The sequence below is a fragment of the Hevea brasiliensis genome, chromosome 4 (assembly GCF_030052815.1).
Source record: "Hevea brasiliensis isolate MT/VB/25A 57/8 chromosome 4, ASM3005281v1, whole genome shotgun sequence".
Taxonomy (NCBI): domain Eukaryota; kingdom Viridiplantae; phylum Streptophyta; class Magnoliopsida; order Malpighiales; family Euphorbiaceae; genus Hevea; species Hevea brasiliensis.
The window spans coordinates 96,721,862-96,744,274 of NC_079496.1; the positions used below are offsets into that span (position 1 = coordinate 96,721,862).

The 22,413-nt window shown below is 31.9% G+C and overlaps 2 protein-coding genes across 2 annotated transcripts; both read right to left on the reverse strand.

Moving 5' to 3' along the window:
• Window positions 1–2,049: 2,049 nt before the first annotated feature.
• LOC110661533 (7-deoxyloganetin glucosyltransferase-like) lies at window positions 2,050–4,152 on the reverse strand. The gene is made up of 2 exons (XM_021820191.2): window positions 3,246–4,152; window positions 2,050–3,170 (listed from the first exon to the last, which is right to left on the reverse strand). Exons 1-2 carry the CDS (start codon window positions 3,757–3,759, stop codon window positions 2,227–2,229), a joined length of 1,458 nt encoding a protein of 485 aa, XP_021675883.2. The 5' UTR covers window positions 3,760–4,152; the 3' UTR covers window positions 2,050–2,226.
• Window positions 4,153–9,602: 5,450 nt separating this feature from the next.
• LOC110661541 (uncharacterized) lies at window positions 9,603–22,108 on the reverse strand. The gene is made up of 15 exons (XM_021820198.2): window positions 21,822–22,108; window positions 21,602–21,679; window positions 21,170–21,219; window positions 21,035–21,088; window positions 20,467–20,519; window positions 15,541–15,613; window positions 15,162–15,223; window positions 14,790–14,858; window positions 13,888–13,993; window positions 13,365–13,441; window positions 12,933–13,033; window positions 11,227–11,322; window positions 10,666–10,733; window positions 10,248–10,293; window positions 9,603–9,822 (listed from the first exon to the last, which is right to left on the reverse strand). The coding sequence occupies exons 1-15, from the start codon at window positions 22,002–22,004 to the stop codon at window positions 9,742–9,744; spliced, it is 1,197 nt and encodes a 398-aa protein (XP_021675890.2). The 5' UTR covers window positions 22,005–22,108; the 3' UTR covers window positions 9,603–9,741.
• Between the last annotated feature and the right edge of the window lie 305 nt (window positions 22,109–22,413).

Below are 22,413 nucleotides of genomic sequence, written 5' to 3' on the forward strand. Positions count from 1 at the left end.
CATAGCACTTAGTAAATTTTGTTAATTTAAAAAATGTAATTTTGCATGATAGAACCCTTAAGTTTTCTAACTTAGAAATTATATATGCTTTTTCGCCCTAAATTTTCAAAACTCATTGCAAGGTTAACTTAGTAATTTTAACATATAGGGAAAAAAGATAATTAAAATGAATTTGCATTTATAAATATCTCTTTCCTGGATGTGTGTGAATGAACTTTACATGGAATTAACTTAGATAAACATGCTTAAATATAGATAAGGTAACATTGGTAAAATAATTAACTTAAAAACTTGGTATATTAGAAATTTTTTGTGCATGTACATGATTGGTTCTGTTTGAATTTTTTTGTGTGTGTTATTTAAACTTGCATTAATATATGACTAAGGAATTTAGTATAGGATAAGTCTATGTGAACCTAGTCCATTAATATAGACTTTAGAAAATATAAATGGAGGCTAGCCCTATATTTAGTATAAGATGAGTCCATGTAAAGAGGGTGTCTAATATTTTCCATGTTTTGTATCTATTATTCCAAACTTAATTCATTGGGCATATGATGAAAAATGGTAATAGACCTCTGTGAGGAGGCGTAAAATCGTCACCTATATCACTTTTGAAGAATTTGTCTCAATTGTTACTCAAGTGGCGACTTATTTCTACTATCTTTATGGTGTTAATATACAAATATCGTGGCAATGTTATAGAAAGACCAGCTTAGAAGGTCCATTCCAAAGTTTAACCAAATTTATGAATGTTGGTGGACCTTCTAGATCATTCAATTATGGTTGGACACTTATTCCCCTAATCTTTTCATTTTTTTTTCTACTGTGCCAAAATCTAGGAGTATCACTCACTATGCAAAATGGTTTAAATAAGGTTGGCTAAAAACATAAAACTTAAAATCAGCAACCTTTGGCTTTTTATTGATAAATTTTCATTTAAGGATATGAATAATGGTAATCCCTTACAAAATCCTCTTGCCTAGGAACTATCATATTCCTCTATGTGTATTGCCAATGACCAATTTTGGAAAAGAACTGAATTCACTTATTAGAGCTATTTCACGGATGTACATAACTTAGCGACTAACCAATACCAATCTGTTGAAAGAATTGATTACCATTTTCCCTTTCCCCAACCTCAAACAATAAACTTGCAAACAAGCTAATCAAAATCTATTTAACGAGCTCACTCATAAACTTATTTAATGAGTTCACTCGTGAACTTGTTTGATGAGTTAACTCACAAACCTATTAAACGAGCCTATTCAAGAGCTATCAAATGGGTTGGCATGTGAGTCTATTCACAAGTCTGCAGATGAGTCGGCTTACGAACTTTAATGAACGGAATGCTTATATTTATAGACCAAACTTCATAATTGATTTGATCAAATATAGGATAAGATAAAATTATACTTTTGTGTGACTTTGGGCCCTCTTTAAAACTAGAATTAGATTAAAATTTAAATAAAAAAATTAAAAAAAAATGAAAATTATAGGAAAATATTAAGATTTTTTTTATTAATTAGAACTTGCAGTATAATTAAGATAATTTATTAATTATTTAAGGGAAATTTGTTTAATTATAATTATAACATAATTAAAGAAATTTGACAAAAACAATTAAGAAAAAAAAGAATATTTTATTTACTTATAATTATATTATAACTAAGAGAAAAACAAATTAATACAAAGAACATAAATTAATATAAACATAGAAAATTGCCATAATTAATTAAAAAAATTAGTAATGTAATTAATATAGTTGACAAAATTAGAGTAAACTAATATAATTAAAACACATTATTAAATTTAGAAAAGATAATATTACTAAATTAAATTTTAAAGAGAGAAATAATTTTTAAAGGAATCAGACCCAATACATGATTCGGTATGGTTGAACTCAAATTAGTGAGAACGAGTATAGTATTAGTTTTATTGAACCTCTGGATTAGAATAGTTCATTTCAATTCGTAGCCAAAGTTATTTGCGTGACACTTACTCAAACCAAAATTAGAATCCCATTTTGAATCTTACTCATAATTTCACAAAACTTAAAGACACCAAAGTTAAGCTTGGGTATTATTATACAATCGATAGAACATGCCATCACAATTTAAATGAAATGAAATCATCAAAATCACGACTTTGACAACTTCGATAAAAAAATAAAAAAGAAATTCATTAGTATAAGACTTATATGGACTTGTTTACCATCGAGAAAAATCAATTTTTTGAAAGTAGGAAAACTTCATTCACCATATTGTTCAGGTTGAAGGAAGATGATCCATTGGGACTTGCGGCCTCTTCTGATACCTTCTTCCATTCCATAGCCTTTTCCTTCATATTCTCACCCTTCTGTCCACTCATCAACTCTTCAACAAGCTTTTCCACTTCATCTCTTTGGAAATTACTACTCAATTCCACTCCAATACCCCATTCATTGCAACTCTTTCTACAGTTGACAAAATGTTCTCCAAAAAATGGCCAACAGATCATGGGTATCCCTGCAGATATGCTTTCCACTATTGAGTTCCATCCACAATGGGTAATGAATCCCCCAGTTGATTGGTGGTTTAGAACTTGTTCTTGTGGGCACCAACTCGCTATGAAGCCTCTCCCTTTAGTTTCAAGCAGAAACTCTGGTGGCAGAACTGCAGTGTCTCCCATGATCAAGTCTGGCCTTGTTATCCACAGGAAGTTATGGTTGCTATTAGCAAGTCCCCAAGCAAGCTCAACTAGTTGCTCCGCACTCATTACCGTAGTGCTTCCAAAATTGATGTAAATCACAGAGTTGGGTTCCTTGGAATCCAACCATTTAATGCACTCGGGTTCTTCATTCCATAGATTGCACTCAATGGAATCATAACGATCATCAGAAATTTGATCCATAAGCAATTGTAGAGGACCAATGCTATAGACCTTTTGAAACATGGGCGAGACGCTGCTTAGGACTTCACCTTCCAAGGCATCAAAAGTGTGGAATATAACAGCTGAAGCTTTAGAGGCCCTTTCCAAGTCCCCTTCACTAGAGTCAGCCATGGAATCAGCTTGATCTTTAGTTTTAATAAACTTGGAAAGATCTCTTACCTGAGCTCCTTTCATTCCTGGAATCCATTCCATCATGCTGTCCAAATTCTTATTATTTGCAGCTGCTTCACTGCTTGGATCTAAAAACATATGCTTCAATTTATTAAAAAAAGATCCAAAACAAAGAGTTCAATGTGGTGATATATATAACATACCTTTGAGAAAAGCAAGACATTGCTTGATTTGATCTCGAGAATGCTTAAAGCTCATAAACCCAGAAGCTCCCATATTCCAAAGGAATACATTAGGAATGTCAAGTTCTTGGGAGAGTTCTAAGCTATAACTCAAAATAGCATCAGAAAGTATGCATGTAACAGGAGGATTTGAAGAAGAAGCAGTGTCATTAAGCTTGGCAACAAGATCACGAAATAAAGGCAAAAAATTCTTTCTACATATCTCACGAAGAGCAAGAAAGTTCAAGGCCAAACTAGTGTGGGAATTTGAAGGAGGGTGTTGGAGAGGTAAGGTGGCAAACTGGAAGTCAGGCAAGCCATTCAAGGCATCAGGGCCTCTTGAATCAAGAATGCGCTTGTGGTTAAACTGGGTATTCACAAAGGTTACATGAAAACCTTTGTAGTGAAGGAGCTTTGCCAATTTGAGCATAGGAGTTACGTGTCCTTGCAATGGGAAAGGGACACACACCACATGAGGCTTACCAGCTAGTGCCATTACTTCTTATTGTAATTGCTTCCTCTTGTTGCTCCTTTCTCTTTTTTCGCTGTGGTAACGCAAGAAATGATCAGCAAAAATTTATAGGAATAATCAACCTTAAAATTGACAATTTCGAGAATATGGGTTTCGTTTCTCGTATTCTCCCCATCATCATATGTTCTCATTTTTGGATCTTTATAAATGGAGAGTTCTTCTCTTCTTTAAATAGAAAAAAAAAATCCAACATAATTGATAAATATGTGTCAATAAAAGATTAGCAAATGCTAATTATATACAGAACTAGTTAGAGATTCAGTTACAACAACTGCAAGCTTTTCAATATTAGTTACTAACCAAACTAACTAGCAGCTAATTACTAAGAAAGAAAATAGTTACAGCAAAACAATACCAAAAAGGCAGAAACGATGAAGTATATGTAGTTAAGGTATTGTTTAATTGGGATGAATTTGGTCAAGAATTAAAATTGAAGCAAAAAATTAATTTCAATGGCTTTATTATTATTATTATTATTATTATTATTATTATTATTATTATTATATCAGGTGAATTTACGTGTTAAAATATGTTATTGGAAGATTAATTAATTTCAATAAACAATTCATGAATCCAAATAGAAAAGAACAAAAGAAAGAATAATCTTCCTTGATATTTTAGTCTCTTTCACTCTTCAAAAATTCATCTATCCGACCTCTATTATCTATATGGATTGGGCTTGGTCCATTTATCAGTATCCACCTGTCACATATGAGCTTAGTTTTGATCCAATTTGGTAACCTTAATCCAACTTAATATGAATAGGTTTAATTAATTGGGTCAAGTCTCATCTCAAGCAATATTAATTTTTTTTAGTAAATTACAATTTAGGGTTTGAGATTTAAGTTAAATCTACAACTTAATTCCTATAATTTTAAAATCAAGCAATTTAATTTTTAACATTTTAATAAATTTATAAATTAATTCCTACTATTAGAATTTCATTTAAGTTACCATTAATTCTAAAAAAAAAAAAAGACCAAAATACACTTAACTCCATTTTTAATATAAAAACAATTTAATTTTGAGAAATTTATTTAAACCTACAACTTGACATCTGTAGTTTTAAAATTAAGAAATTTAATTTTTAATATTTTAATAAAATTATAAATCAATCTCTGCTATTAGAATCACATTTAATTTCTCATTAAATTAAAAAAAATATTTAAAATACCTTTATTTTTATTTTCAATTCAAAAATAATTTAATCCTTGAAGTTTTATTTTCTTTATTTCTTTATATATATATATATATAACCAATAAAATTGAACAAAATTATAAGAGTATTTACAAATAATTATAATATTTAGATATTAATTTATAAAATATATGAATAATTCTATAATTAACTAAAATTTTTAAGAGTTTTAAAAGAATTAATTTATATTTTTAATAATTATAATTTAAATTAAAAAAATTATTTAATAAGATTCATATTTTAAAAATACAAGAATTAAATTATTAATAATATAAAACTTTAAAAATAAATTGTTTTTAAAAAATAAAAATAAAAATTTAGTGCATTTAATTAATTTTATTAAAATTAATAGTAATTTAATTAAAATTATAATAGTATTTTTTTTTTTTTAAGGATTAATTTGAGTTATAGGTTTAACCATAGAAGCTGAATCGAATAAAAAAAAAGAGAGAGAGAGAGAGAGAAATAAGTAAGGATTCTCTGTTTTTCCATATGAAATTTGTATTTTTCATCTGTAAAATTTTACACACGAAAGAAGCTCATCACATGCTTTCAGTATCCCTATTTGATTTTCTACTCTCTATACACTAGAAAAAGAAACCAAAATTGACAATTCCCTTTTTTTCCCTTTTCCCTGTTTATGAACGGAACCGCAAAGGAGGAACCCAAGATGAATAGCTTAGAGACCGAGGGGCATTAAAGCAAGTGCAGCCCAATTCATTTCTTCCAAAATCAGGCAACTGCTTGAAGGCAATTTCGATTCTCATCTCTGTCACTAAGTCTTTCTTTGGTGTATGAAAGAAGACGTTGAAAGAAAAGGAAAAGAGGAAAATTTCCAATCAATCGCGTATAGCGTGGTCATCCCAGCAGAGAAGCATGGAGATGCAACGTCCAAAGATGTAGAAGCGGGTCTTCTGCTGTTTTACCATTAGAAAGCACTTCCTTCGAAGACTGTTTTTCCTGTGAGCTTTTCTCTTGCCCGCGGCGGCGTGCGGCGGTGGAAGGTGGTAGGAAATTGCCATGGTGGGTTGGCGGACAATGGAAGGAAAACTGTAAACTAAAGCAGTTGGAGGTTGGAGCTGAGTAAGGAATTGATAAGAGCTGGAGGGACAGCTGCTTTTATAGGACCATTTCTCGAAGTTGAGCCTCTGTGGTCCCCATTCTTTGGATTGTAGGCTGCCCTAAGTTAATCTTTAGACCATTTCCTCGAAGGATATATTTTTCATAATGACATTATTACCCTTTTTATTTTTTTTATTAATTTATAAATTACGCTACTTCAACTTTTAATCTGAACTTTTACATGCATTTTCAAACATTTTTAATTTTCTCACTTTGAAAATTAATTTTTAGCACTTATTTTAATTTTAATAATTTAATTATTCAATAAAAATACATAAGTGATTAACATAATGTGCTGATTAAAAAAAAGAATATTTTATTTCATATTTCTCACTAAAAAAAATGTTTTTATCAATTGAAAATTTTAATTCAATTTAATCAATTTTAGACACAAAATGAATTAATTATTAATATTAAATTAATATCAAAATTTAACTATTAAATTAATAAAACCAGAATCTTTCACTAAAATTATCAATTGGCTTCCTCTAAAATTGCAAGCAATGTTGAGCTGTTTCTATTTCATATAATTTTCTAAAAAAAACTTATATGTAAATAAAAGAATGAAAGAAATATCAACAGATGAAAAAATAGTAATAATTGATCAATAATAATGTGATATTATATTAATAGCATCTGTAAGCATATTAAATTAAGATCTAAAATTTTCAAAATACTTATCTTGGCAAATAAGATTATTTTTTTTACTTAATTTAATTTAATTTAATAATTAAATGCATATAGTTTATCAGATAAATTTATTTTTAATTATAAATATATTTAAAAAAATCTCATTTTGATTGATATTTAAATTTAAAATTTCATAATTATAAAAATAATAAACTAAAATTCATTAGTTAAATCAATGATGTTTTCTTCTAGTCGAATTGTAACTATTACTATTATTTTATTTCATTAAAATTAAAAAAATAAATATTTAAATAATATTATATTCCTTAAAAAATTGTAGGGTATTTTGGTCATTTGGGAAGAATAGCATTTATCATGGTCAAATGAGTGTGGGGCCGGTTGAAAACCTGAAAAGGACTTGCATCCGAGTGAAGCTGCGCAGGACGGCAAATGCAGCCCTACCACCACATTGAGTCTCAGCCAGCCTAACGTGGCACTTTTGTCCTTAATTAGCTCACGTTTTCAATTTCCATTTTTCCATTAAGCTTCTAGGTTCACCGCTACATGGCGATGGCGGCCCACCTAAAATTTTTCTCATCGCGCATTTTATCGCGACACGACAAATGTGAATCCACTAGGCACTAGATAGTAGATACTAGTACTAGCAAGCGGCATAGACCTCGCCAAGGCCGGTTCTGGTCCCGTTCTAGATCGGAACCGCCGATTCTTTGATTTTTGAAGGGTCGAATTGACACTGGTCTGGATTTAAATGATTCAAACCAGTTTCGATTCAATTATGATTTTGGACTAGTATTAACGAGAATCCTATTTCGATTTTGACAGTCACAGTTTCTATTGGATTTAGATCCAATCCAGTTTGAAATGATTCCAGTCTAATTAAATTTACAATAAATTTAATCAATCTTCTTACGTTTATCAATTCACATTAATTATATTTTAATAAATTCTAGCATTATCAATTTTAAATTAACAAAAAATCTCTTATTTATTTCTAATACTCTTCCATCTCTATCCTTAATTTCATTTAATTTAAAATAAAATAATTTCTAATAAATAATTTAAGAAAACTATAAAAATTTCAATTTCCCAACCAACATATCTTACACAACATACATAAATTAATGTATCATTTAAACAAAAAATAAACTCATTTCCTTTAAAGAAAAAACTCATTTTTACATAAATTATTTTAATAATAATAATACTAATAATAATAATAATAAAATTTATAAAAATTCACTAATTAAGAAATTCTTTTTTAGATATTTCTACACTTAAAATACATAAAGTGTATATTTTAGAATTCATTAAATTTTAATAAAATTAAAAATCTAAAATTTGCTAATTAATTTTAAAAATTTTAAAAAATTATTGTATATCTTATTTAAGAATTATCAAAGAATTAAAAATGTTCACAATCATCTACATAATCTAGAAAATTTTTTACAAAAAATTTTAAAATTTCAAATTCAACCTCAAAATCTAAATACACTAGTTAATTTAAAAAATTCATAAAAATTATTATATATCTTATTTGAAAATAATTCAAAAATTAAAGATGCTCACAATCATATACATAATCTAAAAAAATTTAAAATAAAATTATAAAATTTTAAATTTAACTTAAAAATCTAAAATATGCTAATTAAATTAAAAAAATCACAGAAATTAATATGGGGCTTATTTGAGGATGGTCCAAGAATTTAAGATACTCAAAATAATCTATATAATCTAAGAAAAAAATATAAAAAAATAAAATATAAAAAATTTTAAATCAAATCGAAACCGAAACCAGCCGCTGGTTTGAACTGACTGGTTCTATACCGATTTCAATTTTGGTTCATGAGAAGAGAAACCGTAACTGGCCCATCTCTCCGACTGTCCCAGTCTGGTTCAAGAATGAAACTGTTACTCCAATCTGATTTAAATTTTGACTCAAGTCGATTCCAATCTAATTTACAGTTCGAACCAAACCGAATGCCTAAGTGAGCAATTCAAAAATTACCGGAAATTTCTCGGCCGACTTCTGATTATGAAATTTGAAAAAAATAATCGTTTTTTATATTTTCTTCCATGGGCTGCTTTGAATTATATCCCAACATGATGGACCCACCTTATCCTCAATGGCGAGGATATGAGACTGCAGGGCATCTTTTCTTCACCAGGTTAAGAAAACTGCGGCTCAGATGCCTCGCAGCGGTTACGTCCACGTCAGAAAAACAAACTCTATATATAAAGTCCACAGCACAGGCCACAACTACTACTTAAAATACTCGTTGAGATTATTACTCAAATCATCTCTGCTTTAAACTTATATATATATATATATATATATATATATATATATATATATATATATATAACATTATTAAAATTTATAGTCAATAATAAAAATTAATTTTTAATACTATTTAGGCTAACTCAAAATTTTATAATTTTGAAATCGATTTTAATATAATTAAATTAAAACTTATATCATGCTCAATAAAATATTAAATATTATTCTTATAAATTTTAATTTTTAATAGAGATATTATTAATTTAGACTTTTCAAAATTAATATTTAATATTTTAAGAATGCATAAATATTAATACCGTGAAAAATTAACTTAATTTAAACAACATTAAAAGATTAAAAGTTACAAAATAATAATTAATCTTTATTAACTTTGTATCAAACACCCATTTAGTGATATAAATACTACACACATTTATCAGAATATATTGATAAATTAACATAATTATTTTCAAAAAATTAAGATAAAATAAGAAAAGTATATATTAATAGAATCTATAATTATTATAATTATGATATAAAATAAAAACATATATCATATTTAAAATTGAAATATAATAAATTATTTATATTAATCAAATAGATTTTAACAATTATGCTTATACAGTAGATGAATTATTGAAATGGATGGATTTATTCACAATGGGTGACTATTAAGATATACTTATAAACGTGATCTTCAATTTTTCAAGTTGTAATATTTATCCAACAACTTGTCAGAATATTCTCCAAATGTGAGAGAACGGTTGGCTAGCATCAGCTGAAAACAACACACGAACAAAGTTCAAAAAGTCATTGTCATACCCCTTGTGCTTCGGCAAGTACATTACTAGAAACTTAACACGTAATATATTAAAGAAAAAATAATTGACAAGATTTAAGTTTAACAATTGAGAAAGAAAAGAAGCATCTGCCGTGGAGGAATAAGATTTCTATTTCAATTAGCTCAAGAAAGAGACAGGCAGTACCTAACTCTATTTGCGTTCATAGTTTTCCAAGTTGATATTTGTTTTATCTCTTTTTTTTTTTTTTTTTCCTCACACTTTTCGTGGTTGGTTTAATAAAGTTCCCCTCCCAAGGACAAGCAAGAAAGCACCCAGCATCTATTCCCATCATCTACTCATCTTAAAATTCATAAAGTTCTCACAAGCAAGCTAAAAACTTCCTGTTTCTTAAATTACATACCTCTTTGTGAATATGCATCTCCTTCGGGAAGTTGAGCTTTTCATCCCTGCAAATGAAATTAAAAGTTCATATCATGCTAATTTTGGTAAATTAATGCCAATTTTACCACAGCAAATTGAATGATGACACCATTGAGGAGGATTTGGACATTAGGTCAAATCTATCAAGGTTAAAAATATTGATAAATTAATCGACAAAAAGATCATACAATATGGAACAAGGCTAAAAGGACATATCAAAACATGGCTACAAGGGCTACAAGTTTATTGGTAGCATCATCAGCAGCCTCAAAAGTATAAATGAAAATAACCGGTAGTCACCGTTAAGCATAGTTCATTAATACATCTATCACATAAAATACGGCAAAAGATAGGTCAATTGACATATTTTCTGATCCATCTTTTATTAAATAACTCACCAATCAGGTTGCATGAATAATGCAAATGTTGATCGATCGACACCAGAAGCCTCCACTCCTTTAGGTGCCTGAGAAACAAACATTCGTTTCTGTTCAATATTATTACTTCATACCAGGGCAACAGAGACTAAACAGCAGGGAAAATTAAAAGTTAGAAAAAGGATAATTATTTGCACCACTAAGGCAAATGCACCATTGCCTTGACATAAGTACGAGCATCTGACTTTAGTTGCTGAGTTCATTTTCAAACAGAAGAATCTGAGCTCTACTTATGAAGTTATAAGGTAATTATCTGAAAAATATCAATTGCTCTTAAGATTGAGAAATCACTTATTAACTAACATGCCTCACATTTGGACTTCCACCGGCTGCATCAGAAAAAGATAGTTTTTTAACTAAAATTTGCATAGGCATTGCCAGTCATGTAGAACCACAAATTGAACTTCAAGTAGCTGAGATCAAAATGGCGTCCTTTAAGTCAGTGGAAGGATTGGTGCACCACACTACATGCTAAATTCAAGCTAGGCCCAAATTCATGTAAGATGAAATTCCAGAAAATACCAGGACACAGTGAGGTGTTGCGCAAAGATAACCTCTTGACAATATTTCAGCAGTCTCTCCAATTTGATATGCTATCTCATCTTCTCCAAAGACAACCTAATGCATAAGAAACACAAAGGTTTGCAGACCATTCAAAATTTAAACTTTTGGAAATAAAAAATAGTCTTCTAAAGCATCAGCAACAATCATCATGCAAGTTAATTAAATGGCTGCACTTTGCAGATCCAATCACGTGGAACACCCACCCATTCAATTTCAATTTTTCAACAAAATTCTCATACACTGACAAAGGGTTGGTAGAAGGATGGTGTTCGATTAAAAAAAAAAAAAAAAAGGGAGGTGGATCTCACATCCATCTAAGTGAAGGTACAATGGCATTTAAGGCATTTTATAGTTTCTTGTATGACAGTAGGCACACTGTCAAGCTACATAAACCCTTTTACATATATTTTGTATGCTTCAATTATTCACAGTTCTCAAGATCAAATAAAGAAGCTTGATTTAAAATTGCTAGCATGATCCATAGTGGAAAGTTTCTCAAAGTTTCCTTGGAGGACACCCACTTGATTTCAGATCCAAGATCAACAAACAAGATAGCAATCCTAATCCTACATTCTGGTAGTTATTCATAATAAAAAATGATCGATTCATCATGCTTGATTTCTTCATTATCACTCTTCATTTTCCTGAGACCATGAAATTCTACTTAGAAGCAAGAAAAACAGTACTGATGCCATTACTAAAGGATTTATTTTCCATGGTTACTAAAACAGTATTAATGCCATCTTGATGGAGTTCTTTCATATGAATAAGATTCTGTTTTCCTCTTTTTATAACACCAATTTGCAAGCACAAAAGAATAGAAACTTGTTTAAGCTTTCACAAAATTCAGCAAAAGCAGGGGAAACAGATCAAGGCAGTGCACTGGTTTTATACTCTTTTTACACAAAGTTTCACCATGAAACTAAACGTTGTTCTAAAAATAGGAAATTTGTTGAACAAAGGCAGCTACATCATTAGGCCTAAGATATTGGCAAGAAAAGTTAATCTATAATATATGCCTTGAAACTAAGACTCCAAACCTTGGTGCTACCGTGCTAGGGGATTTTTTCTTTTTAAAAACTATTTTTCATTTGTCTGTAATGTATGCTATCTGCTCACATACACAATATTCTCACATAGATTGATGTCAAAACAATATTAGCATAGAAATTTATTATGACAAGTAATCTTAGACTTGCAAGTTGCATCTCCCACTTAGTTTACATGGATCATTTCCTAGAAATACATTTGCTTGAACAAAAACATTTCTTTTGCAACATATGCCCTAATTCAGAAGAAATATCTCCCCTAGAATTTGATGTTAAATTCAATGCTTTCATGGTCCCATTCCCCTTGTTTGTTCAGATTGTATGCTCGCTTCCTCCAAAGTCTTGTTCTTTGAACTTTTAGTGATATTTCAAGGAACAATCAAATGGCATTACTCTTTTCCAAATATTATGTACCCTGGAAAAATAAATTCATCCCACAAATAGTTCCAATTCAAAAAGTGAAATATAAACTGAAATTGACATATAAACCTAAGCAAAGATACCCTAAGAGGTAAGTAACGAGCTAAGCTATGAACATTTCGAAACATGCAATCAATTAATTTTATCATAAACAGCATTTTGCATTTGTGAGATTTTAATGAAAAGAAAGCATACTTTCACAATTTGATCTGTTCGTGTTTTAATATAAAGCCCAGCAGCACTATCAGGGCAAGGTGTTTCTACACCTTCTCTCTTAAACATTGCACAGGTCAGACCTACAATTCAATTGAAACAGAAATCACCAGGAGAAACATAGAGTGAGAACCATAATCAACATATTCAACAAAAAGAGATTTTAATCCATCCACAAGTTCATCCATCAATAGAAAGAGTTAAAAGACATAAGATAATATTGAGGTTGTGTGGGAAAAAAAAAGTAAATCAACAAGAGAACAAGATGGAAAAAAATATTTTTGGCAACAAGAACATCATATACAAAAATAAACAATTGTTTGCAAAATGCATAACACACGTATAATCAATGGGCTCATTTACCTTGGTGACTGAGGGATAATAAAATCACATGAGTTGAAAAAAATTGACTACCTGTTAGTGAACCATGATCTGTATGCCATCCACACCAAGACGATGAGAAGTTACCATCTTGGATACAATTTATGGTGCTGCAAATGACTTAACTTGTTCAGTAATCACTTCTAGAAGCTTAGACAAATCGTTTTCAAAAGTTTCTATGCTATATTATAAATTGGCCAAGGTTTTGTCACCATATTAGCAAAGTGGCTGAGATTTATATGCTGAAATCAATGGCCACAAATCATAGTGGTTGAGATTTTATACTCAATCTTTCTTTCATTAATTGTACACCTTTTTCATGAATTTTAACATGATGGCATGTAATGAAATTAAGCATCAAGGAAATTAGTAGAAAATCCCAATCATGTTCATATTTAAGTCCTTTATTTCATTACAGCTGCATAACCAAGTGAGATATTAGCAAGCAAGAAGGATCGCGATAACTGAAGAGAATTGCATCTTTTACAAGCAATAGAACCATTCAGCAATGGGAAAATTTAAAGAGTCATTATTTAACGGATAGGAGACAAATTACCTCAGTTGAACTGGAAAATAATAAAGTAACCGGCCTTTATGACACCGAGAGCGAAGAAGTATCTGTTCAAGGCCTTCATTTTCATTTATTTCCATCCCCTTCGATACTGCATGTTAAAATTTGATAGGAAAGAGTAAAACAAACAAAGCAGTAAAATGAGAAAACCACACTTCATAATAAAGAGAAAAAAGTATCCAAAAAATGAAGCAAAAAAAAAAAAAAAAGCACAAGCTACAGTTGGTAATCTGTTCAGTAATGTCTGATCGCCTGGATATTAAATGTTCATTAAGGAAGTTCAGAACTAAGTGGAAAGATATTCTTTGTCAGAGAAAAGTGTGACCACAAGCCTATTGTGTACTTCTCAGGATAAAATCACACCTCCACCAGCCATAGAATAAGCAATCATGCATGTGCACACGATCAAAATCTTTCACAGGTGAAATGTGAAGCATTTATCAATTTCTAGCATGTGCAAGCAATTCTACAAGTCTCATCCAAAAGAAAATCATCAATGAAATATCTTTACCAAATACAACAGGAATATTTATTCAGAAATACATATTTATGTATTGCATGAGAAATGCATGAGAAATCCATGACCCCCCTTCTAAAGGGTCTTGGCAAACTGTGGTGCAAAGACCCACCAACAAGAACCTCCTCTGGTACCAGACTGGTAACTCCATACCAATGGTATTTCATAGATATTGCCACTTCAATTTCATTTCCTAGACACATTTAAGTAACTCCCCAAGTGGTGGATTTTATTTCTCCAGGCTAAAACTCTTTGTCCTTGCAATCAGTTTTGCAATAAATTCTGTGGAAGTCAAGGACTAGAAAAGACAAAAGATCACCTTAATGTTAACTTCATCTAAAAACCAAAAATTCAAGCATCCAGAAATTACCATATTGATCACAGTGATAAGCTAGCATCAATCCGACATCAAGGATCAGCTTTCCAAGTGCTTTGAAAGCTACATATAAACAACTTAGGTTCAGCGATTAAATAAGAAAGAAAATGTAAAGCAATATTTTTTTCCCAAAAAGGCATAACAAAGTGTTTACATAGCCAAAAGTGTACTTTCTCATTATCCCAAAGTGATCTAAAAGATCGATAAAGGATATTTCCATCAGTTATAAAAATAAAAATTCAAAAAAAATCTTTAAGGAAAACACTTGTGAAAGAATCCTTGAACACAGCAAAAGATATTTTGCAGAAGAAATTAACCCTAGATAATATACGTCCATAAAATTAAATTATTGCTCTTCAAACATACCAACTTCCAGTTCTGGCAAACTATTAACGGGCCATATGTTCAATCCACAATAATGAGGATACCTACAAGATGGGGCATCAATGTCAAGTTATGCAAATAGGCACAATTACATTTTTGTAAATATAATCCATATTTGATTAAGGATGTTCTTTACAACATCACGAAAAAGTTTCCCAAGCCAAGCTTATACTGTTCTGTTGAAAATAGATCAATAAAATTTGAATATCAGTTCAGTTGCTTTTTGTGATCTACTTCAGCCAAACGCTACCAGTGTTATGTTAATCAGTATTAAAATTTACAGCAATGCATTGCATGCAGTCACCAATGACTGGAAGCAATAAAGTGCTTGTTAAAACACAATTCCTTTTCCAAATTTTACCGTTGTATGAGATAGGCATCAGTTGTAGGCACATCTAGTACTGGATTTGCATAAAAGGAGCCTTTAAGCAGATCTGCACAACACAGGAAAAGAAACAATAAAATACAACATCCAGCTCAGATAACTTGATCTCCTTATATTTTTTCATTTAACCATAGTTAAGTTGCTAACTCCGCCTAAGTAGTTTGCGCTTAACCGGTCCCAAGCTTGGATAAAGGAGGAGAGTTGCGATAGATGACAACCAGCGTAAAAATTTCGTCATACCTTATGATATGGATTCAAATGATATAAACGTTGGAGCGTCCTCTACTTATGACGCGCTACATCGGAGACCAAGTGTAGTGAGAAATATGCAAGGGTGTAGGGCGTTCACAGAATGCAACGCGCCATGCCGGCGCCCGGGTGTGGTGTTAAGTGAGCAAGGATTTTCACGTCATGGACGGGTATAGGTAAAGAAATTAGTTCATAGGACAGACAGTAGAACAGATATTGGAACAGAACACAAAATAGACATAGAAAACAATAGAAGATATCATAGAAGAAAACCAATTAGGAAGGAACAGGATAAAAGAAGGATCAGGGTTGGTACTTGGAATGTTGGATCACTTACAGGAAAATTAATGGACCTTGTGGATACCTTGGAAAGGAGAAGAGTGAATATTGCTTGCATTTAGGAAACTAAATGGGTAGGAGAGAAAAGCAAGGAAGTGGATAATTCAGGGTACAAACTGTGGTTTACCGGAAAGGAGAGAAACAAGAACAGAGTGGGCATAATCATAGATAGGACATTGAAAGACGCTGTAATAGTTGTGAAAAGAGTAGGAGATAGAATTATACTAGTAAAGCTAGTACTAAAAGGAGAAACAATAAATATAGTTAGTGCTTATGCCCCACAAATAGGACTAGATAGTGAGAGTAAACAAAAGTTTTGGGAAGATATGAATGATTTAATGCAAAGCATACCGAATGAAGAGAATGTTTTTATTGGTGGAGATTTGAATGGACATGTAGGAAGTGATAGGCAAGGTTATGAGAATGTTCATAGAGGTTTTGATTTTGGCAGTCGAAATGAGGAGGGAAAAAGCATCCTGGATTTGCTATGGCATACGACCTAATACTAGCAAATACCTACTTTATAAAAAGAAAGTCACATTTAGTGACTTTCAAAAGTTTGCAACATAGAAGCCAAATTGACTTCCTCTTAACCCGGAAGACAAATAGAGCCCTACACAAGGATTGCAAGGTCATTCCAGGAGAGGCTTTAACAAGTCAACATCGGTTAGTGGTCTTGGATGTCAAGCTTAGGAACAATTCAAGTAAGGTCAGAAGAAATAGTGTAGCTCGAACAAAGTGGTGGGAGTTCAAAGGAGTAAAGCAAGTGAAATTCAAAAATGAGCTTCTCAAGTCCGAAGCATGGAAGCTGGATATGGAGGCCAATGATATGTGGATACAGATGGCATCAAAGATTAGAGAAGTAGCTAAAAAAGTACTTGGAGAGTCTAAAGGACATGGACCACCATCAAAAGAGAGATGGTGGTGGAATGAGGAAGTACAAAAGGCAGTGAAGAGAAAAAGAGAGTTGTATAAGAAATTACCTAAATGTGATAATAATGAGGCATATGAACAGTACAAGATAGCAAAGAAAGAGGCAAAAAAGGCAGTTAGTCAAGCAAGAGCACAAGCCTTTGAAAAGTTATATGAGAAACTTGAAACTAAAGAAGAGGAGAAAGATATTTATAGATTAGCAAGGAGGAGAGAAAGGAAATGTCAAGATCTCAATCAAGTTAGGTGCATTAAGGATAAAGAAGGAAAACTGTTGGTGAAAGATGAGGACATTAAAGAAAGATAGAAAAATTATTTTAATGATCTCTTTAATAATAGTCAAAATGGTAATAGCGTGAATATAGACTATAGAACAATAGAAAAGAATGTGAATTATACTAAAAGGATTAGATCTTTAGAAGTAAAGAAAGCACTTAAGAGAATGAAAGTGGATAAAGCCTATGGACCCGATGGAATACCAATTGAAGTGTGGAAGTGTTTGGGAGATATGGGAGTGGCATAGTTAACTAAATTATTTAATAAGATTCTAAACTCAAAGAAAATGCCTGATGAATGAAGGAGTATTTTAGTACCTATTTTTAAAAAATAAGGGAGACATATAGAGTTGCTCAAACTATAGGGGAATTAAACTCATGAGCCATACTATGAAGTTGTGAGAGAGAGTTGTGGAGCTTCGACTACGTCATGATACTTCTATCTCTCTCAATCAGTTTGGCTTTATGCCTGGTTGTTCAACTATGGAAGCAATCTTTCTCATTAGAAGCTTGATGGAGAAATATAGAGATGTGAAAAAATCTACACATGATTTTTATTGATTTGGAGAAGGCTTATGATAGTGTTCCAAGAGATGTCTTATGGAATATGTTAGAACAAAAGAGGGTATCTATTAGGTACATACAAGTGTTGAAAGATATGTATGAAGGAGCAACTAATATTGTGCGCACAGTGGGAGGAGACACAAGAGATTTTCGATCTCAATTGGATTACACCAAGGATCAGCTATAAGCCCTTACCTTTTTACATTAATTTTAGATGAATTGACGAAACATATACAAGAGAGTATTCCTTGGTGCATGATTTTTGCAGATGATATTGTTCTAATAGATGAGACGCGAGAAGGAGTCAATAGAAAGCTAAAGCTTTGGATAAGTACTCTAGAGTCAAAGGACTTTAAGTTAAGTAGAACGAAGACAAAATACATGCATTGCAAGTTCAGTGAAGGCCAAACTGATGATAGAGAAGGAGTTAGTTTTGATGGAGTGGTACTGCCCCAAAGTAATCACTTTAAATATCTCGGCTCAATCCTTCAAGTAGATGGGGGATGTAAGGAGGATGTTAGTCATAGGATTAAAGCCGGATGGTTGAAGTGGAGACGTGCCACGAGAGTTTTATGTGATCGCAAAATTCCCAATAAGTTGAAAGGAAAATTTTACCGTACAGCCATACTACCGGCTATGTTATATGGTAGTGAGTGTTGGGCATTAAAGGAGTCGTATGAGTCTAAGATAAGAGTTGCAGAGATGAAAATGTTAAGGTGGATGAGTGGCCATACTAGACTAGATAAAGTCCGTAATGAGAGTATTAGAGAAAAGGTAGGAGTAATACCAATTGAGGATAAGTTGAGAGAAGGGAGATTGAGGTGGTTTGGTCATGTGAAGCAGAGACATACGGAGGCTTCAGTTAGACAAGTAGAGCACATTAGGTTAGAAGATAGAAAGAAAAAAAGGGGTAGACCTAAATTGACTTAGAGGAGAGTAGTACAACATGACCTAGAAGCATTACACATTTCTGAGGATTTAACCCAAAATCGTTTAGAGTGGTGGAAGCGAATCCATATAGCCGACCCCATATTTTTAGGATAAAGGTTTAGTTCAGTTGAGTAGAACCATAGTTAAGTTGCTAATATTCACCGAATAACAATTAATGACTATGACAATATGAACAATTATGCATCTCTAATTACTGTTCAGAAAAATTGAGACAAAAAAAAAAATCTCCCTTATGGAAAAAGAAATGTGAGTTTCAATGAGATAAATGTTCAATTGCATGTCTTGACATGGTTTTAAGCAACAGCTTTAATCACAAATACCACTGCACACCAAATAACCCTCTATTGGTATAGGGACTTAGTTCTTGTAAACTAACTATGACTAGTAAGTTCAAGGACTCCAAAAGAATCAAGGAAGAGAAATTGATAAATGACTGCACCATAAAGGGGCAACAAAATATTGGATCCAATAATGGTAAATTTACTAAATTTATGAACCATTCACACAGTAATCTAATAGCGTGCATCAAATTTGGACATGGAGTTTGGATTTGTTGACAATGAGTCTCATGTGTCCCAGAGTGACGTGGTATCAAAAAATATTGAGAATCCCTCCTATAAAGCAAGACCAATTTTTGCAGTGCTGAAATGAGTGCAGCTCTGTTTTGATGATAGACAACAGGTAGACTGTGAGCAATAATAGGTGAACAAATTAGATGCAAAGACATACTATGCTTCAGCAGGGAAGAAAGGAGGACATTGATTTGCAACAAATAGTTCTAGCTTCTTTTAAATTCACACATCACTTTAAATTTCAGTGAGGGATTATGGTTATGTCAGCTGTCACATGTCTGTTTATTAATTTGTAAACTTCCCTCAGTATGCTGCCAACATTAAAAGGTCTCAAGATGCCCTTCAAACCCATTATATGCATTCAGTTTCATCACCCAGAGCTGCAACAACCAAGTTACTAATAGTTTTATGGTATTTCATGTGCACACAAGCTAATTTTAAGTTATTGAGGGATAAAGGTTACATTCATATCTGCTGTATATGCATGTTTATCAAGTTATGCTACTTGTGCAGTATCCTCAGTATGCCATCAATGATTAATGTCAAAAGATCCTAGGATGCCCTCATCTCAGTGGTGATCTCCCAATGGACAATGCCACAAAAGCTTACCAAGCAGTATCTTGTTCAAAGACTCACTTTTCATTTGCAGGTCAAACCAGAATGAAGCCAATGAGAAGCCATACTACTGCCACATCCCAGCAGAATAGGCACCAAAATAAATGGGGGGAAAGAACTCAACACATCATACTAATAGTAATTCATTTTTCTCACAAATACTGCAGCGAAAAAATCTTCATTGGGAAATAATTGTTAAGGAAAAACACAACAGAAAGCATCACTTAACGAATCACACTTTTAAGTTTGGCTCACCATCTCGTCATGACCTGCACGGTGTTCCAACATAGAGTTGAGCACAAACAAGGATGAGAACAAGATAGTAGCTCTCTGTTCTGACTTTCACACAAGCACATCCCTAGGAGAGTATTTATAGATTTCATAAAATATACAGTGAAATAGTTTACCAGGCTTTCCAGATTCAAGTATTTCTTTTCCATGACTCCATCCAAAGTTGTACCTACATATAATAGAAACAAAAAGTCTCAGTCATTTATAAATGCAGTCACCATAATTACCAACTACCTACCACTGGCTCCAGAAGATAGAGATATATTGCAATTCAAGTGCAAAAGTATCATGTTTGCCACAATATAATCTACAGGATAGAAAGTAGAGTGTATGCACAGTTTTTGACAACCATTGTTATCTGATGAGACTCTAAGGAAACAAACATCACATAAAAAAATAAATTTATCTAAAAAAGAGGTGATTTTAACAACAGAAAAGGATTAAAGGGTTGCTGTAATATACAGAACATAGATCATTTATAAATTGCATAGTAATGGATGTGTGCGTAGCTATGAAACTTAATTTCAAAACGGCCCAATTGAAATCACATAATGGAGTCAACGAAATATTTAAAGCAAATAATAGTTGAAGGCAATGAAGGGTTTTTCTTCCTTTTTTGTTGGTTCTGTTTTTTTTTCTTCAGGTGATTAATTAATGAAGCTAGCTGAAAGACAGAAAAATTACCTAGTATTTGGATCTTCAAGCTCCTTCTTCTTCTCTTCAGGAAGGCTAGCCAACCTGAGAAAAGATAACGACATATATGTAAGGTAATAAATAATAAACTAATTTGGTTCTCATTGAAGTTGAAATCTCTTATACCTTGGTGAAAGATGTAGAAGATTTTGACGCAGTGAAGAAAAACCGGGCACCTATAGTGATAAAAGGTTAAACTGAAACAGCCAATAAAGCATTTATGCATTTATGACAATCATCATTACGGTGCAAGGTTGCGGCTTCACCAAACACAGCACATGTCCAGTTTAATCATCATTCCAGTAACAGGGAAAGATGCTCTAAAGGGAAGAGAGAGAGAGAGAGAGAACATGGTTTCATGTAATTGCATCTCTACATGTTGGTGCTTTGTATTCAGGTGAAAAGGTATACAAAAAGCATGGGCTCTATACCTTGCAATGACAAAATAGTGTTTCAAATCATAAAGTATAGCAAACAATCGTCAAAATAAAGATAAAAAATAAATTAAATGACATCTTATAGCTTTGAGAAACAAACTCTGAGCAAAACATTTCATACATCTGTAACTGATAGAATCCCCAGCCCATTCGATCCAAAACCTTCCTCAATTTTCGTCGACAAGTCTACATTCCTATCCTGTTTCATGAATTTCAACGAGAAAGTAATTAGAAAAATAAATAAATGAACATACGTAGCAGAGGTCATTAACCAATCTCCTTTTCCTTTCGCTTTCCTTAGTTTTCTAGGCAACCAAACAGAGTTATACAGATAAGCGCACCTTGAGGTCGGAGTACGATATGGTTACAGTCCGTAGAATGGGAAAAGTAGTTTGAGAAGAGCAAGACATCGTCGGAAATGTAATCCGGCAGGAAAAATTCTGATTAGACGTTGACGGAAATGGAGAAGAAGCGAGATTGTAAAATAATTGGCTGTTGAATTGGGTTTTATAAAGGAGAGGCATTGGATAAAGTTTCAGCGTGAATCAGAAGCGTAAACGGAAAAGATTGAGCATTAACTTGTCTCGTTTACACTCCCATGAAAATTTCCAACAAGGTGTTGCAGTAGCCCGCCCTGACACGGGACCGAATTGTCTTTTTGCTCCAAGAGTCAAAATTTTAGTCAATCCAATTTGTCGCTGAAAGCAGGAAACGATGTCGTATTACATAGAGGTGCCATTCCCATTAAATTTTTTAAATTAATATTTTAAAAAAATATATAGTTAATTACCAAAACTTTATTGGCTTAATCAAGAAAAATAAAGTTTTTTTCGCCTAAAAAATATAATATTTAATGTATATTTTTTTTTTTACATAAATTAACTTGTTCTTCTATTAAGTTATTATATTTTATTTAGTATTATTTGTAATTAT